The sequence below is a fragment of the Cardiocondyla obscurior genome, linkage group LG05, assembly GCF_019399895.1.
Source record: "Cardiocondyla obscurior isolate alpha-2009 linkage group LG05, Cobs3.1, whole genome shotgun sequence".
NCBI lineage: Eukaryota > Metazoa > Arthropoda > Insecta > Hymenoptera > Formicidae > Cardiocondyla > Cardiocondyla obscurior.
The window spans coordinates 555,039-575,466 of record NC_091868.1 but is presented as its reverse complement, the minus strand read 5'-3'; the positions used below and the strand labels follow the sequence as shown (position 1 = coordinate 575,466).

The 20,428-nt window shown below is 37.7% G+C and overlaps 4 protein-coding genes across 5 annotated transcripts in view; 1 reads left to right on the top strand and 3 right to left on the bottom strand.

Moving 5' to 3' along the window:
• Nucleotides 1–3,781, bottom strand: part of LOC139102834 (elongation factor-like GTPase 1) — a 32,392-nt gene extending 28,611 nt beyond the window's left edge. The window contains exons 1-3 of one of the 2 annotated variants that reach the window (XM_070656984.1): nucleotides 2,893–3,781; nucleotides 285–2,795; nucleotides 73–195 (exon numbers count right to left, since the gene is read on the bottom strand). In XM_070656984.1, the coding sequence (XP_070513085.1) occupies nucleotides 73–195; nucleotides 285–2,602 (2,441 nt within the window). In that variant the 5' untranslated portion in view covers nucleotides 2,603–2,795; nucleotides 2,893–3,781. Of the gene's footprint in view, nucleotides 1–72; nucleotides 196–284 lie in introns of both variants that reach the window. The other variant, XM_070656982.1, reaches the window with a different exon arrangement.
• Nucleotides 3,782–3,915: 134 nt separating this feature from the next.
• Nucleotides 3,916–7,914, bottom strand: LOC139102842 (very-long-chain 3-oxoacyl-CoA reductase). The gene is made up of 4 exons (XM_070656995.1): nucleotides 7,469–7,914; nucleotides 5,528–5,897; nucleotides 4,980–5,323; nucleotides 3,916–4,838 (listed from the first exon to the last, which is right to left on the bottom strand). Exons 2-4 carry the CDS (start codon nucleotides 5,894–5,896, stop codon nucleotides 4,586–4,588), a joined length of 966 nt encoding a protein of 321 aa, XP_070513096.1. The 5' UTR covers nucleotide 5,897; nucleotides 7,469–7,914; the 3' UTR covers nucleotides 3,916–4,585.
• An 846-nt stretch (nucleotides 7,915–8,760) lies between these two features.
• Nucleotides 8,761–11,340, bottom strand: Alg3 (Alg3, alpha-1,3- mannosyltransferase). The gene is made up of 3 exons (XM_070656991.1): nucleotides 11,072–11,340; nucleotides 10,509–10,933; nucleotides 8,761–10,419 (listed from the first exon to the last, which is right to left on the bottom strand). The coding sequence occupies exon 3, from the start codon at nucleotides 10,407–10,409 to the stop codon at nucleotides 9,099–9,101; it is 1,311 nt and encodes a 436-aa protein (XP_070513092.1). The 5' UTR covers nucleotides 10,410–10,419; nucleotides 10,509–10,933; nucleotides 11,072–11,340; the 3' UTR covers nucleotides 8,761–9,098.
• Uex (metal transporter uex) lies at nucleotides 11,340–19,457 on the top strand. The gene is made up of 14 exons (XM_070656985.1): nucleotides 11,340–11,906; nucleotides 14,515–14,785; nucleotides 14,851–15,006; nucleotides 15,135–15,290; nucleotides 15,419–15,607; nucleotides 15,706–15,879; nucleotides 16,133–16,304; nucleotides 16,585–16,776; nucleotides 16,851–16,997; nucleotides 17,115–17,255; nucleotides 17,344–17,616; nucleotides 17,701–17,936; nucleotides 18,020–18,244; nucleotides 18,358–19,457. The coding sequence occupies exons 1-14, from the start codon at nucleotides 11,365–11,367 to the stop codon at nucleotides 18,523–18,525; spliced, it is 3,042 nt and encodes a 1,013-aa protein (XP_070513086.1). The 5' UTR covers nucleotides 11,340–11,364; the 3' UTR covers nucleotides 18,526–19,457.
• The last annotated feature ends 971 nt before the right edge of the window (nucleotides 19,458–20,428 follow it).

Here is a 20,428-nt window from a genome sequence, read left to right as displayed (position 1 = left end):
GATCATAAATATCAGTTTAACATATTTATTTTAATTTTCATAAAAATAACGAATATTTATTAATGTATATACCTTTGTGGAGCCTCAAAAATTTCCCATTTCTTCAGTACAAAACAAACGCCCATCATAGGCTCTTCGCATAAAGGACCAGCCAACGTAGCAAGTTGAAATCCATTAATTATACTGCTATCATATCTGAAAAATTTATGTAACATATATATTACCATTCAAGCGAAATATATACAATAAAAAGTTCTTGATATTTTTTTTTTTTTAATACTTACACTGCTCGAGAATCGGCATTCGTGCTTTCCTGCTCCCATAACTTCTTGTGCCTATAATTAGTCTCGTTCAGTAGAATATTTGGTCCGCATTTTCGTGGGCCAAACGACCATATTTTGTCCAGTATACTATCATTCCATCCCGCTTCAAGAAAAGCTGCTTCCAGCTCGTTTTTAAATGCCTTTGCTTCCTTCTGTTTTTTATCGGATATAGATTTCTCGTTGAGCTGATTACTGTCAACAATATCTTCGTGCTCGCCGTTTTCCTCTGCGTACCTGTCGCAGCTGTGCAACAATTTTATCAGATTTGCATTTGTCTCTAATATTTTTGTTACACTTTCCGGGAGAGGTTTTGCGTCTATCTCGAAGTAACATTGCCGATTCGATGTCCAAATCTCAAGGTTGATTTCCGCCGCTTTTTTCTCAATCGCCTCATTCACCATGTCAAGTTTCGGAGGCGGAACAATGGTTTCACGGAATGGCACGATCGGATCAGACACGTTGATGTCGATTTTGGCGTATCTCAGTTTAAGATCTTCCAAGCATCTCTCGAGATGAACCTCGCCGGCGGTATTCAAAACAATTTCGCCGGTCTCGTGCATGTGAACGATGGCGCAGACGTCCGCTTGATTTAATAGTTTCAAGCCGTTGATAAGCTTCGGCAAATCGTTAGAATGCTTCGGCTCTATAGCCACTCTTAATATAGGAACTGCGAGCGAAGTCAGCTCCGTAAACGAAGGGCAGGCGATTGTCGTCGAGAGAGTCGCGGTCTTCAAAACGTGCTCCTCCAGATCGCCGATTCCAAAAACATTACCTGCCGGAACTTTATTAACAATTTCAAGCTCTCTTCCCATAAGAATATACAATTTATTGATTTTTACTTTCGTAATATGCCTGCCGGGTTTCAGATCCTTAAGGACGAGGGACGGATCCACTTCTTCACCTGCTTTCTCACGTTCCAAGGCGATGGCAGGATTATGCTTCGGTCCTAAGACAAATACTTCGTCCCCGATTTTTATTGTTCCTGAATATACCCTTGCGAAAGCAACTAATGCGTCCGATTTATCCTCAACGATAACCTCACAATTCGTTACGTTCTGAATGTTATTAGAGGTCAATGAATCGCACGTACCTTCTTCGTGATTTTCTATGATCGTAGAATTCTTTTGCTCCAAGCGCTCTGCATGCTTCTGTCGAACGATCTCTCTTTTCTGTGCCAATTCTTCCGGTGTAAGAGTCTTCGGTCTGTTCTCGGGTAACATGTCCTTCTCCACTGGAAACATTTTCGATACAAATACAATGATCGGAGCTTCCGGCGATGGATTGCATGCCAAAAATGCCATCTTTAATTGCTTTGTTTCAAAGGGTAAAGCAGAGAAGTCGTTGTTCCCACTTATTAGTCGTTCAATTTTCTCGCCAATTAAATTATGTGGTGTTGGAACATTTTCGCATACCGTATCGAGGCAATTTTGCGCCAGAGGAAGCCACTGTGAGCAAACGGCCTGTAGCTGTGCCTTCGGATCTGTGTGCCTCAAATCGCGCGTTGTTAATTTAATATTTAATTTTTCAGCTATGCTTGACAATTTATCTTTATCTTTTCGTACCACTATGGTGTCGTACAGCACCCAGATATTATCCAAAATTAACTGTACAAAAAGTGGCTTCTTAGCTTTCTCCTGTGCTCCCTTCATAATTCTCTTTGTTTTGGAATTTATATAAAAATCTCCCCACAATGTTTTACGCAAAACTTTTTCACTAAATCCTAATTTGTCCGAATAAATTTTAGCAAATTCTTTGATACCAAATCCCCAGCCGTCAATTGCGCTAGTGAAAAGAACGTTACCTTGTTCAGGAGAAAAATATAAACTTGAATCGTCTATTTCTTCTAACATCGATTGCCAGTCGGCCAAATCTCGTTCATTTACCTTGTCTGACGTGACTGCAACAGTCTCCTCGCGTTCTTCACGTTCCATTACGTCGGTCGCAAATAATTCACCCATAATAGCGTTTACTTGTTCTAAAACTTGACTCAAACGCACATAGGCGTCTAATGGTGTCAATTTCATTTCTGTAACTAGTCGATCGACTTTATTCAGTACCAAAATAGGTTTCAAACCTTCAACATAAGCTATAGACAAAGCACTGCGTGTTTGAGGACATACACCTTCCACCACGTCCACTAGGATGATAGCTCCATCTGACAATCTGACTGCTGTTGAAACCTCAAAGGAAAAGTCCACATGTCCTGGAGAATCAATCAAATTTATCACATGGTCCGTTTCATCGTGTATATGATGTAAAGTTATGGAACTGGACTTCATCGTAATCCCGCGTATTTGCTCGTCCGGTCTACTATCCAGATATCTAAGTTTGCCAGCCAGCTTGTTGGATATAATGCCATTGCTTGCGACGAGAGAATCCGCCAGGGTAGTCTTTCCATGATCCACATGCGCCAGGATACATATATTCCTGATGCGTGCCGCATCATTTTGTATCTCGCTAAGCTTCTCAACACTGATAAAGCGCATTGTTATTCAGATTAAAACGATTAAGGAAAAATGCTCGATAGATTATATACAAAATGTACATATATGCGTATACGTGCTCTTACTTGTACGTGACGATGTAAAGATGAGAGACGAGTACAATATATACATATAATTTGGCCTAGGCTTATTCTATATATATATTTGTATTTATATATATATAAAAGCGAAACTTAAGTTAATCGAACCGCGCGGTAAACACTATTTCAGTTTATTTTCTCTCCAAGAAAGCGCGTAGGGCTTGTTGAACGCGAGGATGTAACGTAGGTTGAACGGCCTCGCTGTCGTCGTGCGGAACATGCCAGCGGACATCGGTTATCGGCGCGACGGAACAAGACGCTTACGCACAAACGCAGATACGGATGAACGACGAGCAATCCGGAATCGGATCTCTCTTCTCCTTGTCGTCGTCGACGCGATTCGCTAACGGTCGACCAGCGCACACAGCTCGCCGAGGCGACTAACACTCTGCACTCACTTCAAGAGGTTAGGGCGCGCCGAAACGTGGATTTGGCGCGCACTCCGCCGCTTCCCTGCTCTCGTCTCGCTTGCTTGGGGGCACGCGTACGCTCCTCCACCAATTATTTCGCTTACGACACGGTCAATATCAACTTCTAGCCCTTGGTCAACGAAATCTTTCACTTCTAACGTAGAAATTCACGAGTGTTCAATCGTAAAACGTGCTAGTGCAGACGGCCATGTTGCTGTGGCGTGTGTGTGAGTGCCGTTGGTGGAGATGCGCAACTCGACTTGCGCGTTCGAGAAAAAGAGAGACGGAGCAGAGTGAAAGAGACAATGGATTACTCAGTATAAAAAAAAAAAGAAATGAGTTTCTTTTTTCAGGAACAAGGTCATGGATAACTAATGTCCCATTGACATAGATGCCGAGATAACTTTTCGGCTAAGGTCGCCAGTGTCTATTAAAACTTTCATTGAACGAATTTTAATACTTTCTCGACCTGGCTTTTAAATTTTAGACTGACTCGACGAATGGACTTTACTTCCCTTTCTTTTGTCGACAGTTTTTAAAGCATACAAGATCGCAAGTGAACATTATTTAATATTACATTATTTAAAAATATGTCAGCTATGGATAATTAATTTTATTATCGCAATCGTCGCAGATATGTAGATACAAAATACATCAAAGTTCTTTGAAAAATTAGAGACCGATTTGAAGACATCATTATCATTAATGATGTAAAAAAATCGATGTCTCATCTGTCTGTTTATGATATATCTGTCACAAAATTTAACGACAAAAACAATATTAATGTATTTCAATCGACATGTGTTAAAGTCTTGGCACGTATGAAAGTTTAATCGTAATCATCGTAATCAAAGTCACGAAAACGTGATTGATTATAATTGAGTGATTAATTTAAAAGTGCTCGATTAACTAATCAGTTGTTTACAGTTACGACTAAGGTTTTTACACGTGTGAAGGTCTTTAACAAATATTATTTCAATAGATAATTAATTTTCATCTTTTCTTCTTTCATTTTAAATTAATCAATGTCACAAGTTTGTTATCTTGTGAACAACAGAAAAAAAAAACATATGTCCAAAGAACATATTTCTATAAAAGTTAATTTTATGTAATAAAAGTAAATAAAAAAAAAAATATATTCTTTGAACATGAACAGATGCTAAAAAGCCTAGCTACATGCAAGTAGCGAAGTAGCACCAGCTTGAGAGTGACAAAACAATGCAACGCCTTGTTCGTTGACGAAAAAACTACATGAGAAACCACGCGAGTCAACTAGAGAGAGCGTCCTGCTGCGTTGCGTCTGAGGCTTTCGTTTTTTTGCGAAGAGCACGACCCCTGATATTGAGCATAGTTTTCGCTACCAACCATACCGCGCCTGTTTCGCATGTGTAACGCAGCGCATTCACAAATCCGATAATTAGACAATGTGGTGGATAACCAGTTGTACGCGACTCGATGCCGACTGTCTTTAGTGATGACTTGACGAATGTTTCCGGAGTAGGCGCCATCCAAGTTGGTCTCCTAAGGGACAAAGTTTCAAAAATATAAACCAGGGAGCGAGTTAAGAATTAATTTCAAATTCCGTAACTGTTAGATAATAGAAACAAATAATAAATTAAAGAAATACATTAAAAGAAATGTATAATACGGAAAGACTCTTACTTAATTTTGGACATCTTTGTGGCAACCGGCCCAGGTAAAATACATTGAACAGTGACTCCTCTCGGTGCAGCTTCCGTGGCCAAATCAGCGCTGAGTTTATCTATATACGCTTTACTAGCGGCGTAAACAGATAAATACGGGCTCGGTATAGCCGCGGCCGTTGAACTCACATTGATTAACACCCCTTTTCCTCGCTCCATCATACCAGGCAACACTGCTCTTGCGACTCCGGTTACTGCAGCAACATTTAATTGCAGTATTCTCGCAAGCACTTCTTCTGACACGTTCGTGAAAAGCTCAGGATGATCGTAACTTGCACCGGCATTGTTAATAAGAACGCCGACCTAATAAAAATTATTTCCCATTATGTTACTTTTCTCTCTTTCATACCTCAAAAGAAATATCTTAAAACTTTGTTAACAGAAAAAATGTTCCATCTTAACTACTATTAAACAAGTTGTTTTCTTTTACTTGCATTTATATGTAAAATATTCTCATCAATTGTACAAAATTTAGAATAAAATGTATTTATAAATTAAATTACTTACTTCTAAGTCCTGAGTCGCCTTTCCAATTTCAGCGTAAACGACTTGACCTTCGGTTAAATCAGCTTCCACAACTCGAGTTTCCACTTGATACTTCCGTTCGATCTCCGTAGCTACGTCCTTTAATTTGGATAAAGACCGAGAGACTAAAACAATGTTCATTCCCTGCTCGGCAAGAGCTTTCGCAAAGGCTTTCCCAAGCCCGTCCGTAGCGCCGGTGACGACCGCCCATCTTCCCTGTGATCGCAAGTCAATTCCAAATCCGAGGCTCGGGGCAAGCAATTTCTTCCACGCTAGAATGCTGATTTTCACGAGAATCCTCAAACTGACGAGTGTTATTATCACCAAAAATATCTTCTCCCACCAGACCATTCTAAAATCAAACAACACATGTCATGAGCATGCCACATGATAATCAGTCGAAGTTCATTCGATCAATTTTATTTATCATCGTATTATCGTTGCTTATTTTAATCATGACCGAACAACTAAACGTGAGGCACAACACATCTAATAATTGACTTCATAAAAAAAAAAAAAAAACAGATTTAAAAAAGCAAATTATTTCACATTTTTTATATTCCGCTTTGTATTTTAATGAACTATCATTCGATGTGATTATTGTTTGTCGATCGACCAGCATAGCTGCTAGTCACTGTCGATTTGATTTTCATGACCTCGTGTTATAAACCAATCGTACTGGCATTAACGCTATCACTCGTATTTTTGTTACCTTCGTGAGCTTGCTTACCTTACTCGGAAAAAAAAAATTATCGCGCGTAGTCAGTTATTTGCATTAATCTACTTGCATTTTAATTATCGACGTATTTAACTTTCAACGTGCATTATACACAACCGCAAGTTAACCGTATCACTATTTGAGTATTTTTTTCGCTAACATTACTATTAATCTAAGACTACCTTACGTAATTTATTTCCTGTCAGGCGATAGATATACTCACAGTTATATAATTGATATTCCGTGATTCTCGCATCATTTATAGAAATACGTCAATTATATGATTCTATATGCATTCATGCTCATACGGAACGAATATTCAGCGTTTTTAATTTGTTACGTTTTTTTTTCTACATTACATGACAATAACAGGTAGCAGAGTTAAAAAAATTATTTAAAAAACATTCTTTACAGTACGACAATCCATTCAAAATAAATTCAAAAGAAGTCTTTTTAGAAACTAAATAGAAAAATTCTGTGAAAGTATATTTAGACTTTTGGAATTTCTTTTCTGTTTAATTAAGACTTCGGTGTTGGTGAGATAAAAGCAAATTCGAATGAATCTTTTAAAAACGTTTTTAAAATTAAAAAAAAAATTTTGAACTTAACTCATTACTTGTAAATTTTTTCTTACGAGTTTATTCAAAACGTGCAGTCAACATATTCTCAATTTTATTCTCTAATTTATTGCATTTGTAATTTTTTAACTGCAATCTGTTTTTACTGACACATATAAAATCGTAGGTGCTTTATCATCATAACGTCGAATGATAAGCAGAAACATGGATTATCACACAATACGAAAATTAACATGTTCATTAATATTAATTCATTATATTGGTAACTTCTATTTCCTTTTGATGTCGTAGAAAACCGAATTACGCACAAAAACAAGTCTAAAAAAAAAAAAAACTCTTATCATAGTGATAATAGCGTTACATTACTTAGATAACGTTTATACTTTATATTTGCGCTCACAAAATAAAATTATCTAGTTCGCCTGACTTACGTTTTTAAATTAATTAAAAATAAGAAAATTCTTTCTACACAAAAAATGCGACGTCAAAAAATTAAATGAATATAATACGTTGTGTCTATCACAAGCCCGGGGCAGAATTTCATCGCGAATCGCGGCTTTCTCCGAAGCTTGTTTTATACTCGAATGCGCGAGGCGATCGTGCCACGACACTTTCTCACTTTCTCACCTGAACTCGACCTTTGCTGGTACTCGGCTCTTCTTCCGTTTTCTTCAAGTATCCAACGACGACTAATACACTCCGTTCTTCACGGGAAAGATATAGCAATCGCGCTCCCGTCTCGGAGGATTGAATATCAACATGTGATATCTGGACGACAGAATCCTTGATAACGATGACCAGTCTGCAGTTTATCTCTCACGTTATATTGAAAAAAATGTACGAAGGACAAGGCCACGGCTGGTAAACGAACCAAGCCGGACCGGCAGATAAAAAAGCTTGTCACCTCGGAAGGGGTGACGACCTCCTGTCAACTTGCCTAGGTGACTGCCGGCGTTGTACTGCGTTGCGAAAGCGGTCGCGATCGATGCTTTGTTCGGAATTAAGGGGGCTATCAGCGACGCTCGTAGGCCTCGGAAAAGCGTGTACGCGCGCGCGGGCGCGTACGCACGCAATGTCAGGGGCAGAACTGGCGTTCCCACTTTGACAGAAGATGTGCCGCCCCGACGAAAGAAAATAGCGGTATCCTCGTCCACGTGGCCGAGCAAAAGGTTCGCCGTCCTGAACAGAAACGGCAGTGGGGAGGGATCCGATGAAGAGAGAAGACGATTCTCTCTTTGACACACTTCGGCCTCGCCGCGGCCTCCTTCCGCAGAATTTGCGCGAAACGGATTTCTTCGATCGTGCGATATTGACGATAGCGATACACTTCCCCGACGGCTGCGGTGCACTCCCAGCTCTCATAGATGTAAAGGATATGCAGGGAATTAACGTCGGCTGACTGTTCCACTTCACTGATAAATCAGATCCACGTTTTCTTGCGAAAATGATGTTTTATGCATAACCCAACGATAGAAATTCCTGAAATAATTGATTTATTTTCAAAATGGAAATATTCATATCTGTATTGAATTTCATTTTCAAATTCTCGGACAATTATACTTCACATTTTCATATTTTTATGTCATTACAATTAATGAACGAGTACAATCGGGAAATGCAATAAAAAATTTAAAAAATGCGAAACTATAATCACCGAGTAGAGAGACTGTACAAGAATACAATTACGTAAATAGTATGTGTAAATCATTATAATTATTGTGCAATTATTTTTACTTTTTTAATCAGTTTCTGGTATGACATAAGCTATAATAATTACTATTAATTAAATCATTATCATTATAAATTTAAGCGGAAAGCTCAAATTTAATTTCGTTGTGATTGAAATAATATTTCAGAGGTAATTTTACTTGCAAATACTAACTTTTTATGCACAGTGCAGCAAACAAAGTGCTCATCTCTAATTTTTTTTCCTTTTTTTTTTTTTTTTTTACTTACATGTGTTTGTAAAATGCTTGTCCAGATAATGGAAAACAAGGTTTAACGTTATTGACAATTTATTCCATTTACATACCGATAGTTTTTTTTTTATATATTACACACATATACTCGCATTCTAAATGCGATCTTGAACAGTCACTATGCAAATTATTATATCATGGACAGGGAAACACTTATGTGTCTCACGTATCAGAAAATGGATGTTGAGTAATAGATAAAGATACTCTACGTTTTATTTAACTCACAATTCGTAAAAACGTTTCAGTTAAAAATGCATCACACACGATTCGCGCACTGTTCACTTCTCCTTCGCGTTATTCGATCTATTCTTGAGAATACCGTACAGCAGAATTATATGACACAGATGTAACGCCGCGCTACTATAGACTGTGCTCGGATATGTGTTCCAGCACCATTCTATCACACCTAAAATAGTCAATCTAAGGACAGTCTGGTAGTCGGTGCACCATGCAATGTACGGTAACGTATGGTAGTACCATATGTAGAACTGATAATGCAACGATCTGCTGAATATAATGCCGACGAAATTCGCGATGAAAAGAGGATAAACAAACAGCTGACTTACAGTAGACATGTCCACCTTCTCTTTCTTGCGAAGTTGAGGCTTCAGTTCCTTTCCTATATGCTTCAGTTTTGCGTATGACTTGACGTACGTGATCCAAACGGGCGCGCAATATAACAGCGTTATTACGTGCAAAAGTAACAGAGAAATGTGTAGGTACGAATGAACGAACACTTCCTCTGGTAAAAACCTCCAGTTTACGGTCCATTTGTACTCAAAGACTCTACTCAGGTCGAAGGCGCCCTTTATATAAGCGACAGGATTCTCCAGCAAAAACGGAAGACCAAGAATCAGCTGTATTAGAGCACAGATGAATAAATGTATTAGTGTCTTGAGCAGTCCTAGTGTCCACAGGTAGGCGACAAGAAGTGCCGGGGCAAATAGCAGGATGTTCATCTTGATAGATACAGCGAGACTATATAGTACGCTGCCCAAGTACCAGCGATTATCCAGGAATGCGTTGATAGACGCGTACAGCAGTAGCATTGCGATTGGATCGTTAAAAAGTCTCAAAACAAATATCGAATGTATTCTATATGAAGTGCAGCACATTAAAATTAGCACATACGGCGGTACTTTCTTCGTTCGCGCGTAAATCCGGAAGACCAGCGTTAGCATGACGACATATAACGCCGCGAAGATGTATTGAGCGATCTTTATATTAACGCCGCGCGAAGTTATGTAATATAGACCGGAAAAAATGTAAACGAAGCCAGCTGGATAAACTAGTGGCCCAGTATCACCTTGTAATTTCGAGTAATCGAACGTGCCGTTCAAGAATCCTTCAACTTCCTGCATGTAGGCCCGCCAGTCGATCTCGGTATATGGCACAATCTGAATGACTATCACATTTAGGATGATTTCCAGAACGATAAACAGTTTTGCCGTCAACGACAGCTTTCTTGGGTCGGTGAGGAAAGTGACGAGCTGCCGCCAATCCAAGTAATTCTCAAGCCAGCTTTTATTACCTCTTCTCGAAGATCTGCCGGCATTGAGACCGGATCTCGCCTCTCTACGTGGCGCCATACTGCGTCGCCTGTAAAATAAGTTTTATGTATTACGTCGTTTAAAGTTATTTTAGCTGTACGAATATAAGTAAACTCATGCGAAGTTTTCAAATATTACCTCAAGTCGCGTTTTTAGTCTCTTAAAAGGTTAGCCGGACTTATGGCTTCATACGCGTGGCGATGAGTGACCAGTTCAGTCGAGACGATATTCCGTCACTTTTCAACATTGTCCAGAGTAACGAGATTGTAAGGAAAATATTTTTCTCCTTCGTTTCTTACATGCGAAGTGACAAATCCGTTATTTTTCTCGGTGCAGAATTTACTCGAGTGAACATGCCGCGAGATATAAACTGAACAGTGGGACTGGTCACTGATCATCATTGATGCAGCAAAGCAAAAGATGCGTTTAGCAAATACAACCGTTAAACGCATCGGAACATTATCTACCAATCAGATGCAAGAGCTTACTGAGCGGTTGTGTTCTTACTGAACGGATTGTCGATGGATGGCGTCACCTGTCAACGCGAACCCGGATAATCAAACCTGTAAATGCAAAAACGTCGATATAACCAAATGTCGCTAAAGGAAATTGTTTTTCTTGTAAAACTCGGACGAGCTGCGGTCGAATTCAATCGAAATTATAAGCACGAATATTACCATAATTGTCGCAATTGAAGATACCTGGCAATACCGGCGAGCCGACGATGCGAAGCCGTCATTTTTTCAACTTCACAAGAGTACTCGAAAGACGTCAGTTGCGAAACTTTTCTCGTGGAGTCTGCGGCCCGGTCGTATTCCTTGGAAACGGGCCTTGAACTTCCAGCGTGAGAGGTGAAGCCGTACGGCAAGTTAAAGGACGGTGCGGGTGGTGCGGCGTGCGTGCGTGCGCAATCGTCGCGGCGGCGCGTTATAAATACAACTACTAGGCCGTCGCTCGAGCCGAGTGAAGTTGTCGGCCGAGTCACAGTGGTCGTATGATGGCGCAGTATGTCGGCCGTCCGCGATTCGCGCCGACGGCGATCCTTTTGCTGTTTGTTTCCGCGTGTGTCGGCCAGCTAGCGAATGCCGGCACGTCGACGTCGGTGCCGTCGACGACGGCGGTAACAAGAACGATGACAACGACAACGACGGCCGTCCGTCACGGCGACGTTCCGTCACGCGTGGTCCAGCTCGCTGTGCACTCCGTAGCGACGGTCGCGTGGTCGGCATTACCACCCGGTGCCAAACTAGTCGACGATCCTCGCGCACTCTTTGTCGTGCTTCTGGGCGCCGGGCTTGGCCGCGATCTCGCCCTGCGATGGTCGCCGACCAGCGGCGATTGCCCGCAGGACGCGGACAACGCTCTCGACTCGGTCTGGACATCGTCGGCGAACGACCGCGCGATCTACAGATTCCGCACAGTCCCGGAAAGCGCGAAGGTTGCCGCAGTCTATTTTTGCTTGAAAAACGCCGGCGGTGACGAAAACTGGAACGCCCTCGGCGACCGTCTCTCCATAAAATCTCCGGTACGACCGAAGTAAGTAATCTTTCACGATCGTCTTTCTGTCTAAATATAAGTAAGCCCCTTTCCGCTATTCAAGTTTTTTTTTTTTTTTTTTTTTTTTTTCTCGTCTTCTTTTTCTCCGTTTTGTACAGTTTTTTGTTTTTTTTTTTAATCTATATTATTTTCATTATCTTTGTTTCGTCTGCTGCACCTTTATCTGTATTATTTCCTTTTATTTAGGTTCACTTTAATCTTCTTTTTCTTTCCTGTCTCTTCTTCGTACCGTACGCAAAGTCGGTTATCCTGTCGGCCTTTCCTGCTCGTGTACTTTCCGTTAATTTGTCTAATTTTGTTTCCGTTCATTACGAGTCACGAAGGGGGAAAAGAAAAAGCGATTCTGAAAACTAACATTAGTTAGAAAATAGCCAAACAATTATCTAAATTAATCCTGGAGTTAATATGACTAAGAGTGTCTAAAAACAGAACGTGAAGTAATAGAAAGTCTATAAGTACTTTGCATCGGACGTTAACATTTCGAACAGCGACGTGAGGCCTTGAGGGACTCTTCTTAATTAAGTCTTATTACAAGCTGCAACGAAACGTGTAGCTTCGACCAGATACTATCAAACACACACGCCACTGTTTAACAAATAAAAAATTACAGACAATTTTTTATATTATTTATATCTTATTTCGGAATAAAGAAAAATGTCGATTTTTCTTGCACGCACAACCACTCGCTCGTCTTTATTTAAATTCCATTTAAATCGACGAATAATATTAGATATTCGTGTGATAACGTACGAAAACGTGCTCGCCAATAAAATTAGTAAGTTTTAACATCGATCCGCGCTCCTCGCGTTATCAAGCGTTGTTTTGTTTCTATTTTCAAGCCGGCATGGAGAAAATCCTAGATATTTCTGCAAACAATAATTCGCCTCTCTTTACTCTGTCGTCTAATCGCTGATGTTGGCGGCAGAGAAGAGCGAAAGTAATATATAATGTATATATACACCGGAATTATCTTCGTTCATTCCCACGAATATTACGGCGCTGATTTATGAGAAGGCGAAAGACTCTACGCGTGCACGCGGACCGTTTAGTTTTCAATAAATCACCGCCTTGGTTGCCTACCCTTCAACATTTGTTTACTCGTCATCAACATTGCAGGGGAAGCTAAACCGCGTCGGATTTAGGTAATGGAAGACGAGGATGGCCGCACGATGGCAAAGCGGATTAGGGGCCGCATATTATCGCTTAGCAAGAGAGAGGAATGCGCAACTTTAGACGCGCACGTTTGGGCTCGCCAAAGAATTCGTCGAACACACCGATGTGCGACGGCGATAACAGCCGCATGCTTATCCAGACGTTTTAAAACCATTGACCACACCTCCTCCCCGCTGGCAACCGTCCAACAGTCTGCGATTCAATACTCGAACTTGGCCCACGTTAATCAGTAAAAATAGAAATTGGTGTGCGACCTATATATCCCGCTGTTTCCGATAATTCATCGCACACACGCGACGCGTAGAATGTATTAATCACAGCTGTGATAAATTATCCGACGGATTCATGCCACCGAATGCTCGCCGCTTTAACGAAGCGAAAGAGTACAACACTTAAAATAATCGATTTTACTTTTATTGCGACGTACGAAAGTGCTGCCTCAGTAAAAATTTTTTTTTTCTTCTTCCCCTTTTTCTTTTTTTTTTCTTTTTACATTTTTAAAACTCACTTGGAAAAGAAAACTCCGCTTACGTAAACTTTATATTTAATTTTGTCTAGACTTATTAATAGGAAACAAATGTTTCAGAGAGCAAAGACACTTTATCGACGTTCTCTAATTTATTCAAATTTTATGTTTTATGAAATTAATTCATGAAAGATATCGAAGATGATTAAGTAAAAGTTATGTAACATACATTTCACGATAACGTAATTTTTTATCGACCATCTAAAATGTCAATCTTATTATCTTAATATCAATCTACATTTTAAGATAATAATTTCATTTATAAAAAGGTGCTCATTATTCCTATGATACGATCTTCAGATTAATGAATCAAAATAATCTCCTGTTATTCCGATCTACATAAAGCCTGTTTAAGTTATATTTATCTGTTAAAAGACATTAAACTCTTGTTTTCGCGATTTAAATAATTTTAAAGGCAATACTAATAAAACAGCAATTCAAATGTAAATTATTAACTCGTTTTCTTATTTGTTTGCACTTGATATTTTATGAAATACTAGTTCGCGTGATACCGAAGAATTTAATTGAGTTATGCAAGTCAAGCACATTTCACGATGACGTAATTTTTTTTTTATCGACCATCTAAAATATTATCTCCATATCTTAAGACGATAGCCTTATTTATGAAAGGGTTCTCGTTACTCACCGATTCATTCTGCAGATTAACGAGTTACATTGGTATCTCGGGAATGAATCTTGATAACGCCTTATGTGACACTCGACATCAACATTTATCGACCTCTATTTTTTTTTCTTTTTTTTTTCGTGGGATGCGCTTATTTAAAATGTCACGACCGTAATAACGGCGACAAAGTGTACGATAACAACAATATCGCAATAAACGGGGAGATCAATTAAATTGTAAGCTAGCAAATTTGTCATTTTCAGAAAATACTTTCGCGCGCGACGCGATGATCCGTCGTTCAAGACTTCTATTCCGGACAACTATACGGACATACATATCGAAGGATTGCGGATAGACATGTCTGATAAGGAACCCAGCCACGACGAGAAGGGTATTCCCAGGATCCTGGCCGGGGGTTCGGCGGTAATTCGGTTATTCGGCACCGGTATCACGAAGGACACCTTGATCGCCTTCACGGACATGCCTGCGGAAAGAGGCGCTGTGTGCGATAAAATTAAAAGCAACGAGTTTCCGGTGAGTATTCCATCGTTCGCGTTTCTCGAAAGAAAGTAACATAAAAATATTATAAAATGCATTAGGTGGAGAACATAGAGGAAACGACGGCAATCATACGTGCGGTACTTCCCCTGGGAACGTCGTTTTACATATGTGCGAAGCGGCCCTTGTATGAGAAAGAGAGGCTGAAAAAGGAAGACGTACTGTTCAGACACCAAGGCACCGCACTGTATAATACTGTAGGGATCATTTTCTTCTCCTTCAACATTTTGATTTTAGGCGAATAATTAAGACTTGCGATAAAATTTAATATTAAAATGTTCCTTATTCAGAGTAGAAACAATTATTTATAGTTCGGGACTTTCAGATCAGCACATATGAGAAATTTCTACCGCTCTGGCTCACTATCTTGATCATTCTCACTTGTCTCAGTTTATCCGCACTTTTCTCCGGTCTCAATCTCGGTTTAATGGCGATTGATAGGACCGAATTGAAAATACTCGTCAATACTGGTACAGAAAAAGTAAGCAAATCTATTTCTTTTTCTTTTTTCGTTTTTTTTTCTTTTCTTTTCTTTTCTTTTTATTTAATATCTTATCTTTGTTTCCGTTTTCCCTTTTCCACTTATGTTGCGTTACTTCTACGTTGTAGGAAAAAAAATATGCAAGAGCTATTCAGCCAGTAAGAAATCATGGAAATTACCTTTTGTGTTCAATTCTGTTTTCCAATGTTCTTGTCAATTCAATATTCACGATATTGCTGGATGAGTTGACATCTGGAATTGTTGCTGTTATCTGCTCGACGTTAGCTATTGTCATTTTTGGCGAAATTTCGCCGCAGGTATGTTTTTTTTTTATTACGCGAATGCTTCTTCTATAGTTTATTTAAAATTCTAATTTCAAGATCATGAAGGTATAATTAATATGTGTATGTTGTAGGCTATTTGCAGCAGGCACGGATTATGTGTCGGTGCAAAGACCATCTATTTAACCAAATTGACAATGGCAATTACTTTTCCCTTAAGCTATCCTATCAGCAAATTGCTTGATTTTATTCTTGGTGAAGAAATCGGGAATGTGTACAATCGAGAACGTTTAAAAGAACTGGTCAAGGTACGAAATTAAATATAATAATTAAATTTAATTAGACTTTCGCGCTATATCGTTATAAGAAAATAACTTATAGTTGTATTGATACTTAGTTAATGAATATTTTTTTATACGATTAGTTTCAATTATTTAATTTTGCTATCTGTAACTAGAACAATGCTAGAATTGCTTTTTCGTTAAAACTTTTATTAGAAATGCCTGAAACTGCATGAGTATTTAAAATTGATACATTAATACTATACAGGAACCTTTCTAGGTAACGACCGAATACAACGATTTAGAAAAAGATGAAGTAAATATAATTGCAGGAGCGTTAGAACTGCGGAAGAAGACTGTATTGGATGTAATGACCAGAATCGAAGATGTATACATGTTGAATTATAACGCTATTTTAGACTTTGAAACTGTGTCTGAGATTATGAAATCAGGTACGATTAACATTTCAACAGAATATTAATAACGTTCGCACATATCTCTATTGCTCGTAATGCTGTACTTTCTCGTAAATATTATCAATTTGATTAAATACTTATTGAAGATAAATGTTCAGTGATTATTTAGCCTTATTAAATCTTGATTATTAGATACTTAATGATGGCTGTTTAATAATTATTTGATAATAATAATTATTAATAATTAAATGTAGATTTTTCTATTAATTTCTACACTATGTAAAAAACTTACAGAATGTAATTGTTTTATTTTTAGGATTTTCACGTGTACCGGTGTACGAAGATGTAAGAACAAATATAGTAACAATTCTATATATCAAAGATCTCGCTTTCGTTGATCCCGATGATAATATGCCTCTCAAAACACTTTGCCAATTTTACCAAAATCCCTGTAATTTTATTTTTGAGGATGTTACGTTAGACATAATGTTTAAACAATTTAAAGAAGGTACGCAATACATTTCTTTTTAAATACATATATGAGAAAGCGATAAAAACAACCATATACGTATATTTTTTCAGGTCATAAAGGCCATATGGCTTTTGTGCAGAGAGTTAACAACGAAGGTGAAGGCGATCCATTTTATGAGGTAATTGGTTTGATAACGTTGGAAGATGTCATCGAAGAATTAATTCAGGCTGAGATTATTGATGAGACAGATGTGTTTAGTAAGTTTTACGTTATCACTTATTCATGTTCCGCCGCAAAATCCTACAATAAAATTTATTTTGAGTTACATATCAAGTATAAGTAAGTCGCTTAATATTAAATGTTAATTCTTATAGCGGATAATAGAAGTAAACGTAAGAGACAGGTTCGCTCGAAAATGCCAACAGATTTCACTATATTTGCGGAAAAAAAGGAAAATCAACGAATTCATATCTCGCCACAATTGACGTTGGCGATGTTCCAGTATTTATCAACAAGTAAGGAGCTATATTGAACAGATTGCAAAACGTTTACACATATATCTTATGATGTTTGATTTGTAATTATATAATGTGTGATCTCCAGCTGTGGACACGTTTAAACCCGATGTTATATCGGAGACGATTCTGCGACGTTTACTGAAGCAAGATATTATTTATCACGTCAAAGTCAAATCACGCGAGAAAGCTAAAACCGATCCAGCTGCGATAATTTATCAGCAAGGAAAAGCGGTCGATTACTTTGTACTAATTTTAGAAGGTCGCGTCGAAGTGACAGTAGGAAAAGAGAACATGATGTTTGAAAGCGGTCCTTTCACGTATTTTGGGTCACAAGCTCTTACCGCTAACATCGGAATTGGTAAGAATGAAATACGATCTTGATAATGTTTGCTTGTGTAAACAGAGCTTTGCTCTCGAACAATATATGCTCTTTTGTTTCTAGCTGAGTCGCCTACGAATACAAATCCACAAACAGTTGGAAGCATTCAATCTGTCAATTTAGATTCTATGCTACGTCATACTTTTATACCGGACTATACAGTGCGTGCAGTGACTGAGGTATTTTATGTAAAAGTCAAGAGGTCTTTGTACCTTGCCGCGAAGCGCGCCACGCTTTTAGAAAGAAGCCAAAAGGATCCGCTACCTAGTCAGGAACAGTTTGATGATGAAGTAGAAAAGGTTGTTACATAAATCATAAATTATTATGAACAATTTCGTCTCTTACGTTAATGAATTAATCATAATTTTATCAATCTATATAGTTGCTGCATTCTCTTGAGGAAGATGATCGCAGTGTACCTGAATCTCCTATATTGCCCACGGACAGATCGATGGACGGTGATAAAAGAAAAGATTCCGTTATTCATTCGCCTGTACGCAGCGCAACGGCTCCAACGTCACCGCTTCCGGTGAGCGCCAGTCCGATCACGAATTCAAAGTTTGTCTCACCACGAAACGATGGAAAAATCAGAAATTCATCAGCAAAGGTTTCTATATTTGTATATCTAACGTTCTTAGTGTACAACAAATCCTACAAGGAGATATGATTAATATGAGATTTACTTATCTCTTTCATTTATGATATGCATATGCATTTAAGGTATCAACGAGTCCAATAGAAATGCAAACTAAACGCGACTCGTTAAATACGTTAGACGCGGATATTCTCGCTCGACAATCCGAGATGGCAAGAATATCGCCCGCTATGAAGAAAATGAACAGCGATGAGGAACGAGCAAATCTCTTGCCTAAACAGGATAATTCTTAACACTTGCAGAACGGCCGACGATATTCAGCACTGTCGGCGCAATCGGTAATGTTAAGAGCATCAAGCAACACAGAGTGGAACATGCTAGCATGACACATTTTGCTACTGTGACATTACGTACTTCACGAATTACTTAAATATTTATCGCGTGAGAAGCGCTTCATATTTTTAGCGATTAGCTTGGAGGCTGTACCCGATCTCGGCTTTCGTAAATCGTTAAGTTTCATTAGTATAAAAAGTTACTTTAAATCGATAGTTTGTGTTTAAGGTAGTATTACACCTACGTGGGTAAATGCCCAAATTAAATTTAATTTCATTCGCGTAGCATTTAATTTAGCAATGTTAAAGGCTTATTTTTCCAATTTAAATAAATCAATTAATAAATATTAATTTTTCATCCATTAATACAAAATATAAAGTTTCAGTAAATCGCGCGAATAGTTAAAAAGCCAGAACATTATATTGCTAATATCTCAGGGGTAATCTCAAGTCACAAAAATTTAACTGAAGTAGTTTAAGACATTTATCTACCACTGTGTCCATTTTCATGACGTTATCAATATGAGATACCATAAAAATGATAATTTGCATGTAGTACTACCTTAAAGAAGAGAATAGTACGTCGGTTGTTAATAGCATTTCTTAGATAATAAAGTCAAAATATACTTACGATTAGAAACTATCCTATTTAAAGCTCTAATTACACAAAGAGAACTAAAAGTGATTTAGTGTCATACTTTTTACCTTATAAAAAAATAATTTCCATTTTATGATTGCACATATCAAGTTCTTTGCTTTTTTTTTAGATATATTTTATGTATTTCTAGATTTTACCGAGTATGTATCATATATGTATAATGCTGTTATAATCATTGTCAACGTATATTACAATTGTTTCATTGTGAGTAATAAAACGAATGGCATTACGGGTACAGTTTTTAGCTAATTAAGAAAAAAGTGATAGAAACCATGCTGCAATAATGCCTTGACATTATTTTGAATATATTTTAGTAAGAAAGATTATAGAACAGAATTGAAGTATATAAATCAGCCACACGGTCGAATATTATCACTATATACATGTACATATGAATTAGAAAACAGTACAAATAATACGAAAAAAATACGTTTGAAGAAGATTTAACGTACGTTACTTTTCGAAAACCAGAATTTTCATCTTCTTCGTCTTTTTTGAGTTATATGCAAATCTAAACTTATACCTATGATAGTTTAAAATAGTCGAATTAGTGAATAACAAAAAATGATTTAGTAATTGATATAATTACTTACATTTTATTATGTGCCTTAAAAAATTCTCTATATTGTTATGTGGTTTAAAATCTTTTTTTATTCTGAATATTCACGCTTTTTTTTTGTTTAAAAAATCGAAGTTTTATTGATATATTAGTTACATTCTTATCGTATCTGGCAGTCACGTACTTATATCACTTTTTCTTACAGTCATTGTTTTAATGAAAATATGTTAAGATAAACTACAAGACATATGTACTGTTTTTCTTATAATTGCCGTTAGAATTAAGAAACAAAGCAACACATTTTTTTTTCTTTGCTTGATTTGCATTTGATTTTTTCTTAGCAACATTTTAATCGTTTCGATTAGCAAACCATATATGCAATATTGTAATTAAGTTATGAAAATTATTCATTTATCATACAATGTAAATAGAAAACATATAGCTTTCCTTCTAGTGAATTTTATTAGGTAACTACTTTGTGAATTGACGACTGATTGATTTATTATCTTGAAACATTTTATTATATCAAAATGAAAGATTAAATGTTTGCTAAAAAAAAAAATAATTATTTTCAGAACAATTTTTCTAACGTAGTGTACTTGTTTTACAATATTTGGAGTATATAAAATTGAAAATATATAGAAAAG